Source organism: Sciurus carolinensis, chromosome 7 (genome assembly GCF_902686445.1).
Source record: "Sciurus carolinensis chromosome 7, mSciCar1.2, whole genome shotgun sequence".
Taxonomy (NCBI): Eukaryota; Metazoa; Chordata; class Mammalia; order Rodentia; family Sciuridae; genus Sciurus; species Sciurus carolinensis.
In genome coordinates this window covers 127,034,222-127,050,204 of record NC_062219.1, presented here as the reverse complement: position 1 = coordinate 127,050,204, position 15,983 = coordinate 127,034,222, and the positions used below count along the sequence as shown (strand labels likewise).

Sequence of the window (15,983 nt, the reverse complement as noted above, 5' to 3'; positions counted from 1 at the left end):
TATTTATGAGATAATAAAATTATTGAATCTAGCTGTTATGGTTCAGATATGAGTTGTCCTCCAAAAGCTCGTGTGTGAGACAATGCAAAAAGTTTTAGAGGTGAAATGATTAGAGAGATGTAACCTAATTAGTGGGTCAATCTACTGATAGATTAACTGGATTGTAACTATAGGCAGGTAGTGTGTGGTTGGAGGAAGAGGTCACTGGGGATGTGACTTTGGGATAATATTTTGTCCCTGATAAGCAGAGCTTTCTCTGCTTCCTGATTGCCATGCTCTGAGCTGTTTTTCTTCTCCCTACCCTTCTGTCATGATGTTCTGCCCCACCTCCTGTCTAGTGCTATGGAGTTGGCCTACCACAGCCTGAACCTCTGAAACCATGAGCCAACCTAAATAATTTCTACTTTACAGTTATTCCTGTCAGGTCTTTTGGTCATAGAAATATAAAAGTTAACTAAAACATTAGCTAAATACACAAAATGATAATACATAATGACAATTTTGAGTTTATCCAATAATTTATTATTAGTAAACAATACAAGTTAATTATTCACCACATCTATATATATAAGAAATAAACAACTTCATTTCTTTTGATGTAAAAATTGTTGAATACACTTTATATTCATTTATGGCAAAATAAATAGAAGGAATGGATAAAAATTTAACAAAGGGGATACATAAGGATAGATTACATGGCAAAGTATAGTTGTGAAACCCACTTAAGTGTTCTTCCTCAAAGTCTGATGTTCATAATAGTCACTCAAGAATCTTGTTACAGAGGCTGGGGTTGTGGCTCAGTGGCGGAGCACTTGCCTAGCATATGTGAGGCACTGGGTTTGATTCTCAGCACTGCATATAGATAAATAAATAAATACAGGTCCATGGACAAGTACAACAAAATTTTAAAATATCTTGTTACAATGCACACTCTAACATTATTAATATTATGTCTGGATAGAGATTGGCCATGCAGCCAGCCCACTGGTCCCTGCTGAGAATCAGTGGTGGAGCTGTGGAACAGAGGGGTGGCAGCTGGGTGGGTTGGAGCATGGGCAGCAAGCATGACCCTGGCCATGTGGAGTCTCTCATACAAGCAGGCAGATCCCAGGTTCTGAGAGCCAGCACCCAGGTAATCAAGGGGCGTTGACCTATCATCTTACCATGGCCAGGCCTTGGTATAGTATGGAGGCCTGCTTCTGAAGCCCACTCCATATATTACTGCTGCTCCATCAGTGGACCTCAATCTCCCATTTCCTGACCTGGGATGAAAAAATGGAAGTGGGGCAGACCTGAATGAAAGTTGGGACTCAAGAATTGACCAATAGCATTAGTACTTTTCCAAGTGCTAATTATCATGAATTTGAACCAATAGCACAGGTTCTTTCCTAAATCCCTAATTAGCGTAAGTTTGGACCAATAGCAGTGATATGAGTGCTCTATAAACCCCTGGACTAGCACACTTGTAGGGAGAAAACCCATCAGGTCCCCTCTTGCACTGCAAGAATTCTGTTCCTGTTCTTTAATAAATTGTACTTTATACTTACTCAACCTGGTCTATGGATTTCATTCTTTGAATTCACAAGACAATAACCTGGAATGAAGAAATTGATGATGATGAGTGCTAGGGTCTGCTGCAACACTGGAGTACACGGCCCACCATTAAGAGCTGCAGCACTTTAAGGCTGCAGAGTTCTACAACCTTATGCAGACCTCACCTGCCAGTGGAATCAGAGAAACTTCTGCCTTGCTTGCCAGCAGCTGATTGCCAGCAACTATGGGAATTGAGCTGCATCTTTTTTTGAGTTTGTTCTTTTTTTTTTTTTTAATGAGCTGTGTCTTAAAAGTCCAGTTCAATAGCACTGGACTATACCCCTGACCATTCCATGTACACACACACACACAAAAAAAAAAAAAAAAACACACAAAAAAAAAACTAACCAATGTGTATACTGCTGCTCAGTGGACCTTATGCTGAGTAGGAGGAATGAAGATAAACATTATATTTAATGGTGAAATCTTTACAACAAAGATTTCAGATTAGAAAACTGTGAAGTATACTTGTCTTTAATACTTCTATTCAATATTACCTTAAAAGGCTTCACTCTTTACATTAGTAAATTAAGGAATAATGATCTATGAATATTGAAAGCACAGGAACATCATTTATTCATGTACAGTGATTTGCTATGTCTAAAAATCTCCAAATGATTTTTATATTCATTCTACTTAGAATTGAGATTTTTGGAAAGTTTGCTAGATGTCAAAACAGTAACACAAAAATCAAGTTTATTGCTATGTGCCACCTAGAAAATAGTTTTAGAATATCATTTATAATTTTTATAAAAACAGTTAGTACTAACACTACCAGAATTGTGTGAAAACATTATGGAAAAATCCACAAAACTTTCTAAATTAGTGTAGGTTGGATATACTTAAATATAATTTCCCTCATATTTTTACACTATGGAAATAACAGAGGAAGACAATCCCAGGTAACAGAAACAGCCAGTACAAAATCTCTGGCATTTCTGAAGGACAAAGTGGTAGTTAGAAGGGATAGGAGCTTTCAAAGGACTGCCGATTGTCCACTGCATTTACCAACATGGAAGCCATTAATGATCTTGATAAGAGTTCTCTAAATGGTTGGGGGAGATAAATTACTAATGATATTAGTTTAATACAAAGTCATGGAGAAAACTTTAAGAGAATTATTACTTTAATAATAGAGGTAATTAATACATTAATCATAGAGAATACTCTAATTCTGCTATAAATGGAGCAAAAACGGCATAATAACTGGAAGAGAAAATGAGGTTCTTAAGTGTTTTTTTTTTTTTATATTTGTACAGTAATGGAATTCTGAATACTCAAATGGTGCACATGAATCATCCTGGATTTCTATTCTTGAGGATGTGTTCTTTGTAACAATTTCTAATAAAAATATAAGTTTCAGTCAGGGTTTAGTGCATAAATGAAAAGACATTTTAATTATAAGGTGTGTAATACAGAAAATTAAGTACAAAATCAGTGGAATATCTGGAGAAAAAACTCTGGGCTAGGTTTTCTCTGAAGAGCTGACCTACCAGCAAGCTACTCTGGGAGTGGTAAGGCTGTTATCAAGACTGCTGAACTTAAGAGCTTCTGTGGGACAAAAGAAACAACATAGCAAAGAGACAACCTATGGATGGTAGAAAGTATTTGAAAATATCAGAAACTGCTAATCAAAACATATAAGGAATGCAGATATTTCAATTAGCAAGAAAATAATATTATTATAATCAGGCAAAGGACTTAAATAGACATTTCTCAAAAGAGGACATCAAAAATATTCAACATCACTAATCATTCAGGAATTATGAATTAAAAACACAGAAACATCACCTTACATCTCAGAATGCCTATTATCACAAACAAACAAACAAAAAAACCAATAAACAACAAGTGTAAGAATGTGGAGGAAGGCTGGGCGTGGTTGCACACACCTGTAATCCCAGTAGCTTGGGAGGCTGAGGCAGGAGGATGGCAAGTTCAAAGCCAGCCTCTATGAATTAGTGAGGTCCTCAGGAACTTAGTGAAACCCTGATGCTATTAAAAAATATATATTTTAAAAAAGGGCTGGAGATATGGCTCAGTGATTAAGTGCCCCTGGGTTCAATCTCTAGTACCAAAACAAACAAACCAAAGAATGTGGAGAAGGGAATCTCTGTATACTCTTAGAATGTAAAAAGTTTAGCTATTATTGAAAATATGATGAAGATTCCTCACAAAACTAAAAGTAGAATTACCATGTGATCCAGCAACTCCTCTCTGGATATCTATCAAAAAAATGGAAATGAATATGTCAAGAACATATTGTCATATTTACCTCTGCTCTTGATGACTCTCTAGAGAGTGGTTAGAAATACTAGCCCTCCCTTAACCAACTCCCACTGAGGTAGTTGTGAATCTTTACAGTGTACTTTTCATAAGATATTTCTTTATTCTCAGGTCAGTTTGATGTCTAATGGTCCTACGTTTGAACAGGCGTCTCCTCTCACTGTAAACTTGTTTATACTTGCACACACCCTGTGGTTCTTCTTTGATCTGTGTCCAGTTTATTCCTATCAGTGCGGCCACTCTCTAGAGGAACCTTGATCAGAAAAGCCCTTAGGTGTTGGTGTGGTAGTCAAGTGAAACAGGTATCAAGGAGATAGCAAAACAAAACATATGATTAACAGAGGTTTTAAAGATCCAACAGAGAGGGGGGTGACATGCCTCTTAGAGTCAACAGAAAGTGAAAGAGCCCTCATGGACATCAGTGCTCAACCAGTGCTGGGGGTTGGGTGACAAGAGGGAGGGGCAGAGGAGAGAGAGAGAGAGAGAGAGAGAGAGAGAGAGAGAGAGAGAGAGAGAGAGAGAGAGAGAATGAGAATGAATGAGAATGCAATATACCTGAGGACTAAAGTCTAAGAGTATTGGAGTTTATGGCATTACCCAAGCAGGTAATTGTACTTGGGTTTAGGGCAAGCTGGCATGAGTCTAGGAGGTCCATGCTGTGGATGTGAGGTGTTCACTGCAGCATACATATAAGCAGTAGGGTGAGTCAAGTATATGGTATATAGTTCTCCCATGAGGAAGTTGTCCCCAGGAGGCAGCTGTATAAGGCAGGCATCTTGATTGACTAATTTAAGGAGCATGAGGAAGGCAGAGAACTAGAAACTGTCAAGGGTAACTAAGTCCTCCTTCTAATGTGAGAAAATCCAATTTATATGAAAAACGAGTATCTAGGTAACATCAAAATATAAGAATTTATGACAGATATATGTACTCTCTTGTTCATTGCCTCATTTTTCAGCATAATGTAGATACAGAAGGAACCTAAGTATCTGTTAACAGAAGGATGGATGAAAGATAAGGTATATTTACACAATGGAATAGTATTCCACTTGAAAGAAAGGAGAAAATTTGTGATGATATGAATGAACCTGGAGGACATTATGCTCGGAGAAATTAGCCTGACACAGAAAGACAAATGTTGTATAATAACTCTGTATGATAGTATGATACACGAAATCTAAAAGAATCTGACTCACAGCAGTTGAAAGTGGAAGGATTGTTAACTGAATCTGGGGTTGGAGGAAGAGTAACGGAAAGGAGAAGTGTTTTGCCAAAGGGAACAAAGTTAAGATAAAGAGAACAAATTCAAGAGATCTAATGCATCATATGGTGAATACACTTAAGAATATTTATGTTTCAAAATTGCTAATGAGATTTTTTTGAAAACATTTCACCACAAGAAATATTATGTGAGATAATGAATATGTTAATTAATTTGGCTTAATCATTCCACATCATGTGCATACAGCAAAATATCACATTGTATCCCATAAATATATCAATATAATTTGTCAATTGCAACAAAATAAAATATATAGAAAGTTTAAATGATATTTGGATTACTTACTAAACCTTTGAAAGGATAAATTTGGAATTGAATTTTTTCTTTTTACAGTGCTGGAAATGGAACCCAGGGACTTGCATATGCTAGGTAAGCACTCTATTACTGAGCTGCATGCCCAGCGTATTTGGAAATGAATATAAAAGACAATCAGGAGAATACATATATTGTAGGAGAGCTCTACTACAATTTCAATTTCATAGCATCTAATCCTTCACTTCTTCTAACAGGTTGTCTTATAAACTTGAGTCTTTGTCTCATGGATAACTGAGGGAATAAGTCAGATGACTCAGGGTAACACATTTCCTTCATTGTTAATATAACTCACAGCATCTTTGTCCATGATGGTTGGTGATAAATTCATTGTCCTTTTAGGAAGACCACAACACCATACTGAAGGTATTTCTGTGAAGAGTTTTATTCTGCAAACACCACACCATTCTAACCAGGACAGCTGCTTGAGGGCATTAATTGTAACTTTGGGATTTATTCTCCCAAAGGCCTCAAAGAAAGAAAATTCCATTATTCATTTTATTTCCATAAAGGTCCCATTTGGTTTATGTTAAGGAGTCTATCCCCTGATACCTTGAATACCCTAATGTGCTTCCACATTCTGATAAAGCAAATCTTTTGGACAAACTGAAGCTCTATCTTCTTTAACAATGATGATCACAGTTATCTGCATACTCTGCTCTCTAGAGTAAGATTTAGCACCTTAGCAAAAATGGCATAAGAAAGCAATTAGGTTCATATTGTCCATTGCATGACAAGGAGTGAACCCCTCTATCAGTTTATATATGGTGAGGTCATAGACCAAGAAGAGAATGACAGGGAAGGTGGACTAACACAGTAAGGTCAGTATTGACAGAAGGTGATGGAGCACTACTTAAGAAAGCAGGCAGATAGTTCTTAAATTTCAAATTGCTAAAAAGTAGATTTAGAATGTTCTCTCTATAAAAAGTGATAAAATATGTGAGGTGATCCATATGTTGACCAGTTTGATAAAATCATTTCACAATGTATGTGAATGTATGTGTATGTTTCAAGACACTACATTGTGTCCTGTGAATATATATAGGTGCTATAGTTTGACACTAGAATATCCCCAGAAATTTATGTCATATAAGTGTGGTCCTTCATAAGCCACCTTTCGGAAATGAGGTTTTTAGGCAACGATTAGTAAGTACTTTGACCTCATCAACAATTAATTCACTGATAGTTGAATGGATGACTGGAAAGTGGCCCTAGTTGGAGGAAGCGGGTCACTGGGGACATACCCTGAAAGGGTTGATCAACTTACTTGGCCCCTTTCCTTCTCTTTGCTTCTGACTGCCGTGAGCTGACAGCTTTCCTCCACCACCCTGCTGTCATGATGTTCTGCCTCCTCTCAAGCCCAGAGCAATGGAGTCAGCAATCCATGGACTCTGAAACCATGAGCCCAGAATAAAATTTTCCTTGTTTAAGTTGTTTTGTCAGGTGTTTTGGTCACAGCAACAAATAGCAGACTAATGAAATAAATATTATTAATGAAAATTAAAATAGTAAACCATGTAGGAATGAATATGAGAATTAGAAAAATGTTGTAATAGTAGGATCAACAATACTAAGTGATACTTTTGCCTGATAGTGTTTGATTTAAAAGAGGAAATATCTTAATCCACAGCTCATTGAAACTGTGTTTGATAGTGTCTTCCTTTACCTTTTTTTTCCCCACCAAGAAGAAAAATTAAAACTGAATTTTTCTTTACATGAATCATCTATTTTCTTTTTGGTCCCTTATTTCTCATGCATTTTTTTTTTATTTCTAGAAGAATGCTAGAAGGTATGTTAAACAGTAGATGAAGAAATAGGTACCACATTAAAATTAATGTAGTAAAGAATCCAAGCAGCTGCATCACAGGAAGTGTTCACAGCAATTGAGTTGAATGACTTTGCACACACCTCTTGTACCTTAGACACACTTTACATCTTTTTTAAGAGACAAAATTGCAGTAGTTGAGGCATGAAGTGTTTCCCAAAAGACTGAAGGTGAGTCTATTTAGCTGAATTTATCTTTGCAATATTTTGTAAGATTATGAGAAGAAGAACTGACTGTGATGAAAGGGGAGCAGTGGTAAGACAAAACCATTCAGAAATATTTAAATGGTGGGTTACTGTATTGAATAGAAAACACTATCTAATAAAAGAGTATTCATCTTTCCTATGAATGATTGAACAGAGAAAATAAGCATATGAAAAAGTTATCAGTGCACATTTTTTTTAACAAAGGAATAACTATTAACAGAATTTGTTATTGGATTTTACACAGGGTTTACATATCTTCAATTATATTTTAATATTAGTTAATGTCTAATCAGAAACCTCATTATGAATAATGGAAAACCTGAATTGCAACTCAGGCTTGAAATAACTCCTCAGTTATTGTCCTGAAGCATATGAAACATCAGAAACTCTCTTTAAATCCTGTTGTACTGGTCTCACAGACCTGTGATATACATACTTTAAAGTCCAAGTACTACAATTAGAGCTGCTCTCATCTTTCCTACATCCCAAAACCCTCCATTTTCCTCTTTGCTCACTCCCTACACTTTTAGTGTAATTATCTTTGTGTTAAAAGGGTCATTTTTGTTAGTGTTATTTGCATTTAAAATTGAGAGCATTCCATCACTGATATCTCCAATCACCTTTGCTTGTTCAATGAACACTAGTGAGTTGGTATATATGCATATGGGTGTGTTCATACTTCCATCTACATGTTATTTTTGTCTAGAAATAAGCTATTAGCATAAGTAATGTTAATATTTTGTTATTTGTATAAATTCAATTAAAATTATTTTTCAGCTAACATTATTAACATTTTAAAGTTATTCCCAAATTATATTTCTTCACTTTTATCTATTTGAAAAATCATTAAGACTTAAGTTATTCCTTTCTTTGTAACTACAAAATTTGAAATAACCTGAAAGAGTGGAAAAGAGAATTGCATTAAATGTTTATATAAGACTTTTTTTTATAAAACTTGTCCTCTCTAGCCACGGAATATCATACGATTATTAATCCAAATACTAATTTAGGGATTGTATGAAGTCATTTGAGAAGTTACTTATTATTTCTGCAAAAAGGCAAATATCTGAATGGAAAGTACAAAGAAAAAGAGAAAAACTCTTAGTGCCTTAAAGGCACATAGTGTTACACTTAGAAGTGACATATACTTTTCTCTGATCTTTTTGCAAGTATTTGACAATGTGTGGAAAGCCTTCAAAGTTATGTGATTCTTTCCTAAAATTCAGGAAAACAATTGAATGATGATGGAAAAAAATGTAAGTTCTGAAGGCTACTTTATTCTACTGGGGTTTTCTAAGTGGCCTCACCTGGAAGCAGCTCTCTTTGTGGTTATTTTGATGTTCTACTTGATGACACTGATAGGCAATCTGTTCATCATCATCCTGGCACACCTGGACTCCCGTCTCCACACTCCCATGTACTTCTTCTTATCAAACCTTTCCTTTCTGGATCTCTGCTATACCACAAGCTCCATCCCCCAGCTGCTGATGAACCTCTGGGGCCCAGAGAAGACCATTTCTTATGCTGGTTGTATGGTTCAGCTCTACTTCTGCCTCGCTCTGGGAACCACTGAGTGTGTGCTTTTGGTGGTGATGTCCTATGACCGTTACGTAGCAGTGTGCAGACCCCTGCATTACACTGTCCTCATGCACCCTCGACTCTGCCACATGTTGGCTTTGGTTTGTTGGATAAGTGGCTTTACTACCTCAGCACTTCATTCCTCCTTTACATTCTGGGTACCCTTGTGTGGACATCATCAGGTGGATAACTTCTTCTGTGAAGTTCCGGCACTGCTGCAATTATCCTGTGCTGATATCCATGCTAATGAGCTGACTCTTATGGTGATGAGCTCCATGTTTGTTGTCATACCACTTATTCTCATTCTCAGCTCCTATGGTGCCATTACTAAGGCTGTGCTGAAGATGCAATCCACTACTGGACTTCAGAAAGTTTTTGGGACGTGTGGAGCCCACCTTATGGTTGTTTTCCTCTTTTTTATTCCAGTCATGTGCATATATCTCCAGCCGCCAACAGAAAATTCTCAAGACCGAGGCAAGTTCATTGCCCTGTTTTATACTGTTGTCACCCCTAGCCTCAACCCTCTCATCTACACCCTCAGAAACAAAGATGTCAGAGGGGCACTTAGGAGATTAATGGGGTATTAATGGGAGATGGACAAAGTAACCACAGTTTTCTTCATTGTATCCGGCCAATCTTGAAGTATGATTTCTTTGCTTCTTTGAAATTTATTTTAATTGTCAACAATTCACCATACTTTGAATTGTTCAGTTCTCAGTTTATAGTTATTTTTAGTGATTAATTTTGAAATAATATTAAGAAATAAACTTTTTTGATTTGTACCAAGTTAGGCTTTAAAAATTCTGTATTTCAGGGTTGGGGAATTGCTTGGTTGGTAAAGTGCTTGCCTTGCAAATACAAGGCCCTGGGTTCAATCCCAGGTACCGCAAAAAAAAAAAAAAAAAAAAAAAAAAAAAAAAAAAAATCTGTACTTTATTTCATTTGACTGGAATATTAATGTACAGAAATGCCTCTATGTATGTGTGCACATGCATTTTTTATCATTATGAAGAGATTATTTCAAACATGTTTGACAGAAATTAATATGCTAATATATAAACTTGCCATTTACATATATAATTATGTATGTGTGTGTGTATGTGTGTGTGTGTGTATATATATATATATATATATATATATATATATTTAGAGAGAGAAAGAGAAGAGGATGGAGGGAGACTGAGACAGAGAGAGAAGGGTAACATAGCTTATGGTGTTTTTGGTCATTGAACAGGCTTGAAATTAGCTAAGAAGTGTCACAGTAAATGCAAATGGTAAATATGATGAATAACATCATCTATTATATGATGAACTCTGAAGTACACTTTTTTTGAGGCGCTAAATTATATAAATTTTTTTTAGTGGGTCACTATAACTTGTCATATGACATAGTATAAACAAATATCTATTCAAAATAATTCATTTGTTCTTCCACCCACACCTGGACTGCATTGATTCTTCATTTAATTCATTAGCTAAATCTTAGAGCATTTTCTGTCTCCTGAGTGGGATTCATGGTAACACAAATTAATATACCACACCTTGTGTCTGAACAGAACTTTCTTTTGGAGAAAATAGCAACATAAGATAAAAGTGGATCTATCTGTACGTGAGTTAATTTGTTACTAGACTTTTAAAAATTAAAATAAAACAAGAAATTGGGCAATAGGTTTTGAAATTAAATACCAGTTGGTAATTCTGGTAGGAAATTGGTGCTGTTAAATCCAATAAGAGAAAAAAAATCATACATTTTGTTTGCATTAACTGGTTTAGTTATTGACATATTGATACTATCTTAAAACTTATTAAAGATTTTATATTAAAACAGATAATTTGCACCTATTTATGGGGAATAGTGTAATAGTTTGATGCATGTACATAGTATGAACTGATCAAATCAGGGAAATTAATATTTCTATCTCCTTATTGTTACTATGTGTTTAAAAGACCTTTGAACATTGTTCTTTGCTGAATGGTATTACTTTAAAAAAGTTTTTACTTTTATTTTTATTTTTCCAACTTTATGAAGATAAAAATAAAATTATATATATTCACAAATAAAATTATATATATTCAAAGTACACAAAGCAAAATGATGAGCCTAGATATGTGTGTGTGTTGAAATCATTACCCCAATCATATTAACACATCCATCATTTCACATGGTTACCATGTCATGTGTATGAGTGTGTGTAGGGTTGGACATGTAAAATATAATACTAAGCAAGTTTCAAATATGTAGTATGGTATTATGAACTTTATTCACCATGATCTGTATTACATTCTCAGCACTTACTTATTTTATAACTCAGTTTTCTATCATTTGACCAATTTCTCTTTTTTCCCACTCCACAGTTCCTGGAAACTACCATTCTAATCTCTGCTTGTATAAATTCAGTTCCTTATATTATACATTTATATGAAATCATGTGGTATTTTTTTTTCTGTGTATATTTACTTCATTTATCATAATGACCTGTAGTTTCTTCCATGTTGTCATAAATAGCAGGGTTTTATTATTTTTATGGCTGAATATCATTCCATTATTTAACATATTATATATTCTAGTGTGTGTGTGTGATGTCTTCTTTGTCCATTCACCTATCAATGAACACTCAGGGTATTTTCTTACCTTGGCTATTGTGCTGCAATGACTATGGGAGTACAGATGTATCTTTGAGGTACTGATTTCATTTCTCCAGAATGCATGCCCAAATGTGGAATGGTGAATCATATGGTAGTTATATCGTAGTTTTTGAGAAAACTTCCAAACCATTTTGAAATATTATCCATATTTAATGTTAAAAGGAATATCATCCATATGCTTTAATTTATTACTCTTAGTGATAGTTAATCATATTGATGATCAGAGCCGAGAGACACTGTCAAGTAATGAAGCAGAGATAGGCCTCTCACTGCCTTCTCCTTTTTCAGGGTACCTAGAATTTTCAGGTGGTGTGATTACATCCTGATATTGTGATTTATAGACTCTAAATAATGAACATTCATAAACTGGGAACCATTAAGTGAAATAATATTAAAGCATCTAATATCTGAAGCATATAAAGCTAGAATGAAAAGTTAATTTATCCAATGAACATCTTAATAAGTTGTCTGAAAAATCATTAATAAAAGTTTTTGGTACAGCTATTTTACTTTTCTTTTTAAACAATATGGATATCTATCATTAGTAAGGATACAACAAAATGAATGTATATGTATTATCCACTTAAAAACTGCATTTTTTTAATTCTCGAATATGTACTACATATTTCTCCTAGCATCACCAATTGGAATAGATCTTTGCACATCTCCCTTCAAACAGATAGATTCAGTTGAAGTTGGTCAGCTTATAGGAATAGTGGTCTAAAGAAAGACTATTTGAATGTACCATCTTTGTTTTGCTTTTGTAGCTGTCATCTAGATGTGTTAATTGTAGTTTTGTAGGTATAGTTCAGATATTAGTTGTAGTTTTACATCCCTTTATGATCTAGGTGTAATTGATTCAAATCCTGGGCAAAGGATCATAAAACTAAGACTAAAAAGTATTCTAGAAATACCCTAGTTGCTGGATATACTATCATTACATAATCAACTCTGCCTGGATTTTCTGTCTGCAAAATTTGTTTTCATTGTTCATCATTTTTTAATTTCTTACCCAACATGAATATATAGGGTAGAGTCCTGTGGGAAGCCATTCATGTTTAGCAGAATCAGGCTTGAGTGAGCCATGGGATACAGAGGTCTGACTCCAAGGAACTGTCAGTCATGAGAGACTGTTTCAGATAGCCAGAGAGTCTGTCACCCAGTACAGACTTGGCTCACTGTCTGAGGAAATGCTAATTCTCTAAGCAAGTGGCTTCCCTAACTCCACCAGATCCTGTTCCTCACAGAAGAAGCCCCTCCCAGTCCAGGCTTCTTTACCTGTAGGACTATAAATAAAGATGAAGGTGGGCTCCTCCATCTTGTTGGAGACCAGATCTGGAATGGCCCGATCCATTACACCTCCTTCCATTTGAAAAGAGTATTGGCTCTTGTGTTTATTGATTAGATAAATTCATTAGTAATTAGTCAATAGCCAGCATAGTCCTCTGTTAGATATTCTTTCCCTCATCCATGCTGGACATGACTGAACCCCCCACAGAATCCCCTGCACTTGGACTTACCACCCAACCCAAGCTTATGTGCTTAATATAATTCCTATAAATAACCGAGAGCATGTAATGAGATCATATTACATATCACACAGGCTTAATAAAATGTGCAAAGAGATTTCTTTGCCTCCACTGTAGTCTTTTTTATAATATTTTTAGCCACAAATGGTCACAATATCTTTATTTTATTTATTTTTATATGCTTCTGAGAATCAAACTCAGTGACTCACACATGCTAGACAATTGCTCTACCACTGAGTCACAACCCCAGCCCCTCCACTGTAATCTTACATTTAGAATACCTCATGTAGCACTCCAACTTCTTTCTAAATCTATCTATCTAAATCTATCTAAATCTAAATCTATCTAAATCTATCTAAAAATTTTTTTAGATTTATTAAAGTAAAATTTATATACAATAAAATCTATGTATTTTTAGGTATACACTGCGATGAGTTTTACCGAATGTAAAACTGTGTAAACACCACCACAGTCAAGACACAGAACATGTCAATTAGGCTCAAAAGAACTTTTGCAGTTGATTCACTCTTTCCACCTATAACTTCACTCATAATCTGGTCTCCTCTGATTTGCTTTCACTCCAGTTATGCCATCTGTATAATACCATATAAATGCAACAATATAGAACATAGTCCATGAATCTGACTTCTTTCAATCAGCAAAATGTTTTTGAAATTTATCATATCATTGAATTATCAATTACTTCTTTCTTTGTATTGCTGGCTAAAATTCCATTATGAATAGGTCACAATTTATCCATTTATCTGTGATAGACTTTGGGGTTACCTACATTTTCAAACTTTCATGAATCAGATGACCAAGAAAATTTATATAGAAGGGTTTATGTGGATGGTCATTGTCATGTAACTTGGGTAAATGCCTAAGAGTGGGGCTGATGGACACTTGGTGTATATACCTGTTTATAAGTAACTGTCAGAAAGATACAAAGTGGCTTTTCCATTTTCAAGTATGTTTATAGTTATGTTTTACTGTGATTGTAATTTGCACTGGGGCTGGTGTCAGCCATATTTTCATGTGCTTCATATATCTTGTGTCATTTCTGTTCAAATAATTTACTTACTGTGTACTTTTTTTCTTATTTTCATGTTTTCAAGGTTATTTGTTCTGGGCTTAAGCCCTTGGTATAATAAATGTTTTGCCAATATTTCTTTCAGGCTGTGGATTGCTTTTTTATTTTTAAAATAATAACTTTGAAAGAGCGTGTTTAAAAAATACTATGTTATTTCCATGAACACACACACAAACACACACACAAAGTGCCTACTAGAATTTTGATTAAATTTGCATTGGATTTTAGAACAATTAGGAACTTACAACTTGATGTCAGCTCTTCTGATTCAGCAACATAGCTTTTATCTACATTTATTTATATCTTATTTTCTCTTGGAAGAATTTCAAGTTTTTGCTGTATAGATACTAAACATTAAGTTAAATTCACCCCTAAGTAATTCATTTTTGTGAATACCATTATAGTATTCCTATAAATGTGATTTTTAAATATTGGCCCTATATTCTTTGATTTTCTAAGTACGTGATCATGTTATCCAAACAAACTTTTATTGGTAGCTATGTAGCTATTATGAATTTTATTTTCCTTTCCTGCCCTATTGCACAGTCTAGGATAGCTAGGATAATTTTTAATGGAAGAACTGGAAGGAGAAATAGGAGAAAATATTCAGTCTTTTAACCAATAAGTATGATATTGGCTGCTTTTTAAAAATTTTTCTTTACAGGTTTTGCACTATCCCTTTTATTCGTGTTTTACTGAGTGTTTATCATGAAAGGATATGAAATTTTGTTCAAAATTTTTTATGCTTCTCATGGTAGTATTTTATGGAATTTCTCCCTTATCCTATTAATACTGTGAATTTTAATTTGTAATTGTCATATGTTAAAATTGCATTTCCTCATGGAGAAAGTATTGAAAATGATCATCAGTTCCAAAATTATATTTATCACACTAAACCTGATGAAGTTATACAGTGCATGGGATAAAAGATATTTATTAGAATGAACACAGAGCACTTAAGCTGTATCTTCATAGACACTGTATGCCCTCAATGTTTCCATGTACTGATGAATACCCTGAGGGTGAAAATTATATGGAAAAGAGTAGGAACTTACTCTGGGATTGGCACATGCTTTGTTATGAGACAGATATATGTATCTATCATTTATAACTACATTGACTTTTATATCTGTTTGTCCATGTCATCTAGCTCTCATTTATCTGTGATAGCATAGGAGAAACACATGATAGAAAACTATAAAAGATGATGGTTTTCTTTGTTCCAGTAGGTAATTTTATGAAAGAGCAAATCACGACATGTAATACAAGTATAGTAGGATGAGAATGTGTGGTATGATGGTTTGAAGTCAAAAGCCTCAGGGTCCTGGTATGCACTTAGTAGGGCAGCATCTGTATCTGTAGTGCCAATTTGAAAACAATGTAATTATGAGGCTACCTGATGCCAGGTAGGCCATGGTTTTGCAGATTGCAGGATATTTGCCCAGTGTCTTGACAATCAGGAGGATACACTTTACCCTTCCCAGTGCCAGGACAGTGCTGATGGCCCATCTAGACAGAGCTTGAGCATAGTCTTCCATGGCCCTAGGTAAGATTACACAACAGAAGAGGTAGGGTGTGTGTCATAAAGCACACATCCAATAATGAAAATGTGACTCTGAAGAAACAGCTGTAAGAG

General features: G+C 34.9%; 1 protein-coding gene across 1 annotated transcript; it reads left to right on the top strand.

Annotated features, from left to right (window-relative positions):
* The first annotated feature begins 8,742 nt into the window (after positions 1 to 8,742).
* On the top strand, positions 8,743 to 9,669 carry LOC124989075 (olfactory receptor 2J3-like). The gene has a single exon (XM_047559005.1). It carries the CDS (start codon positions 8,743 to 8,745, stop codon positions 9,667 to 9,669), a length of 927 nt encoding a protein of 308 aa, XP_047414961.1.
* The last annotated feature ends 6,314 nt before the right edge of the window (positions 9,670 to 15,983 follow it).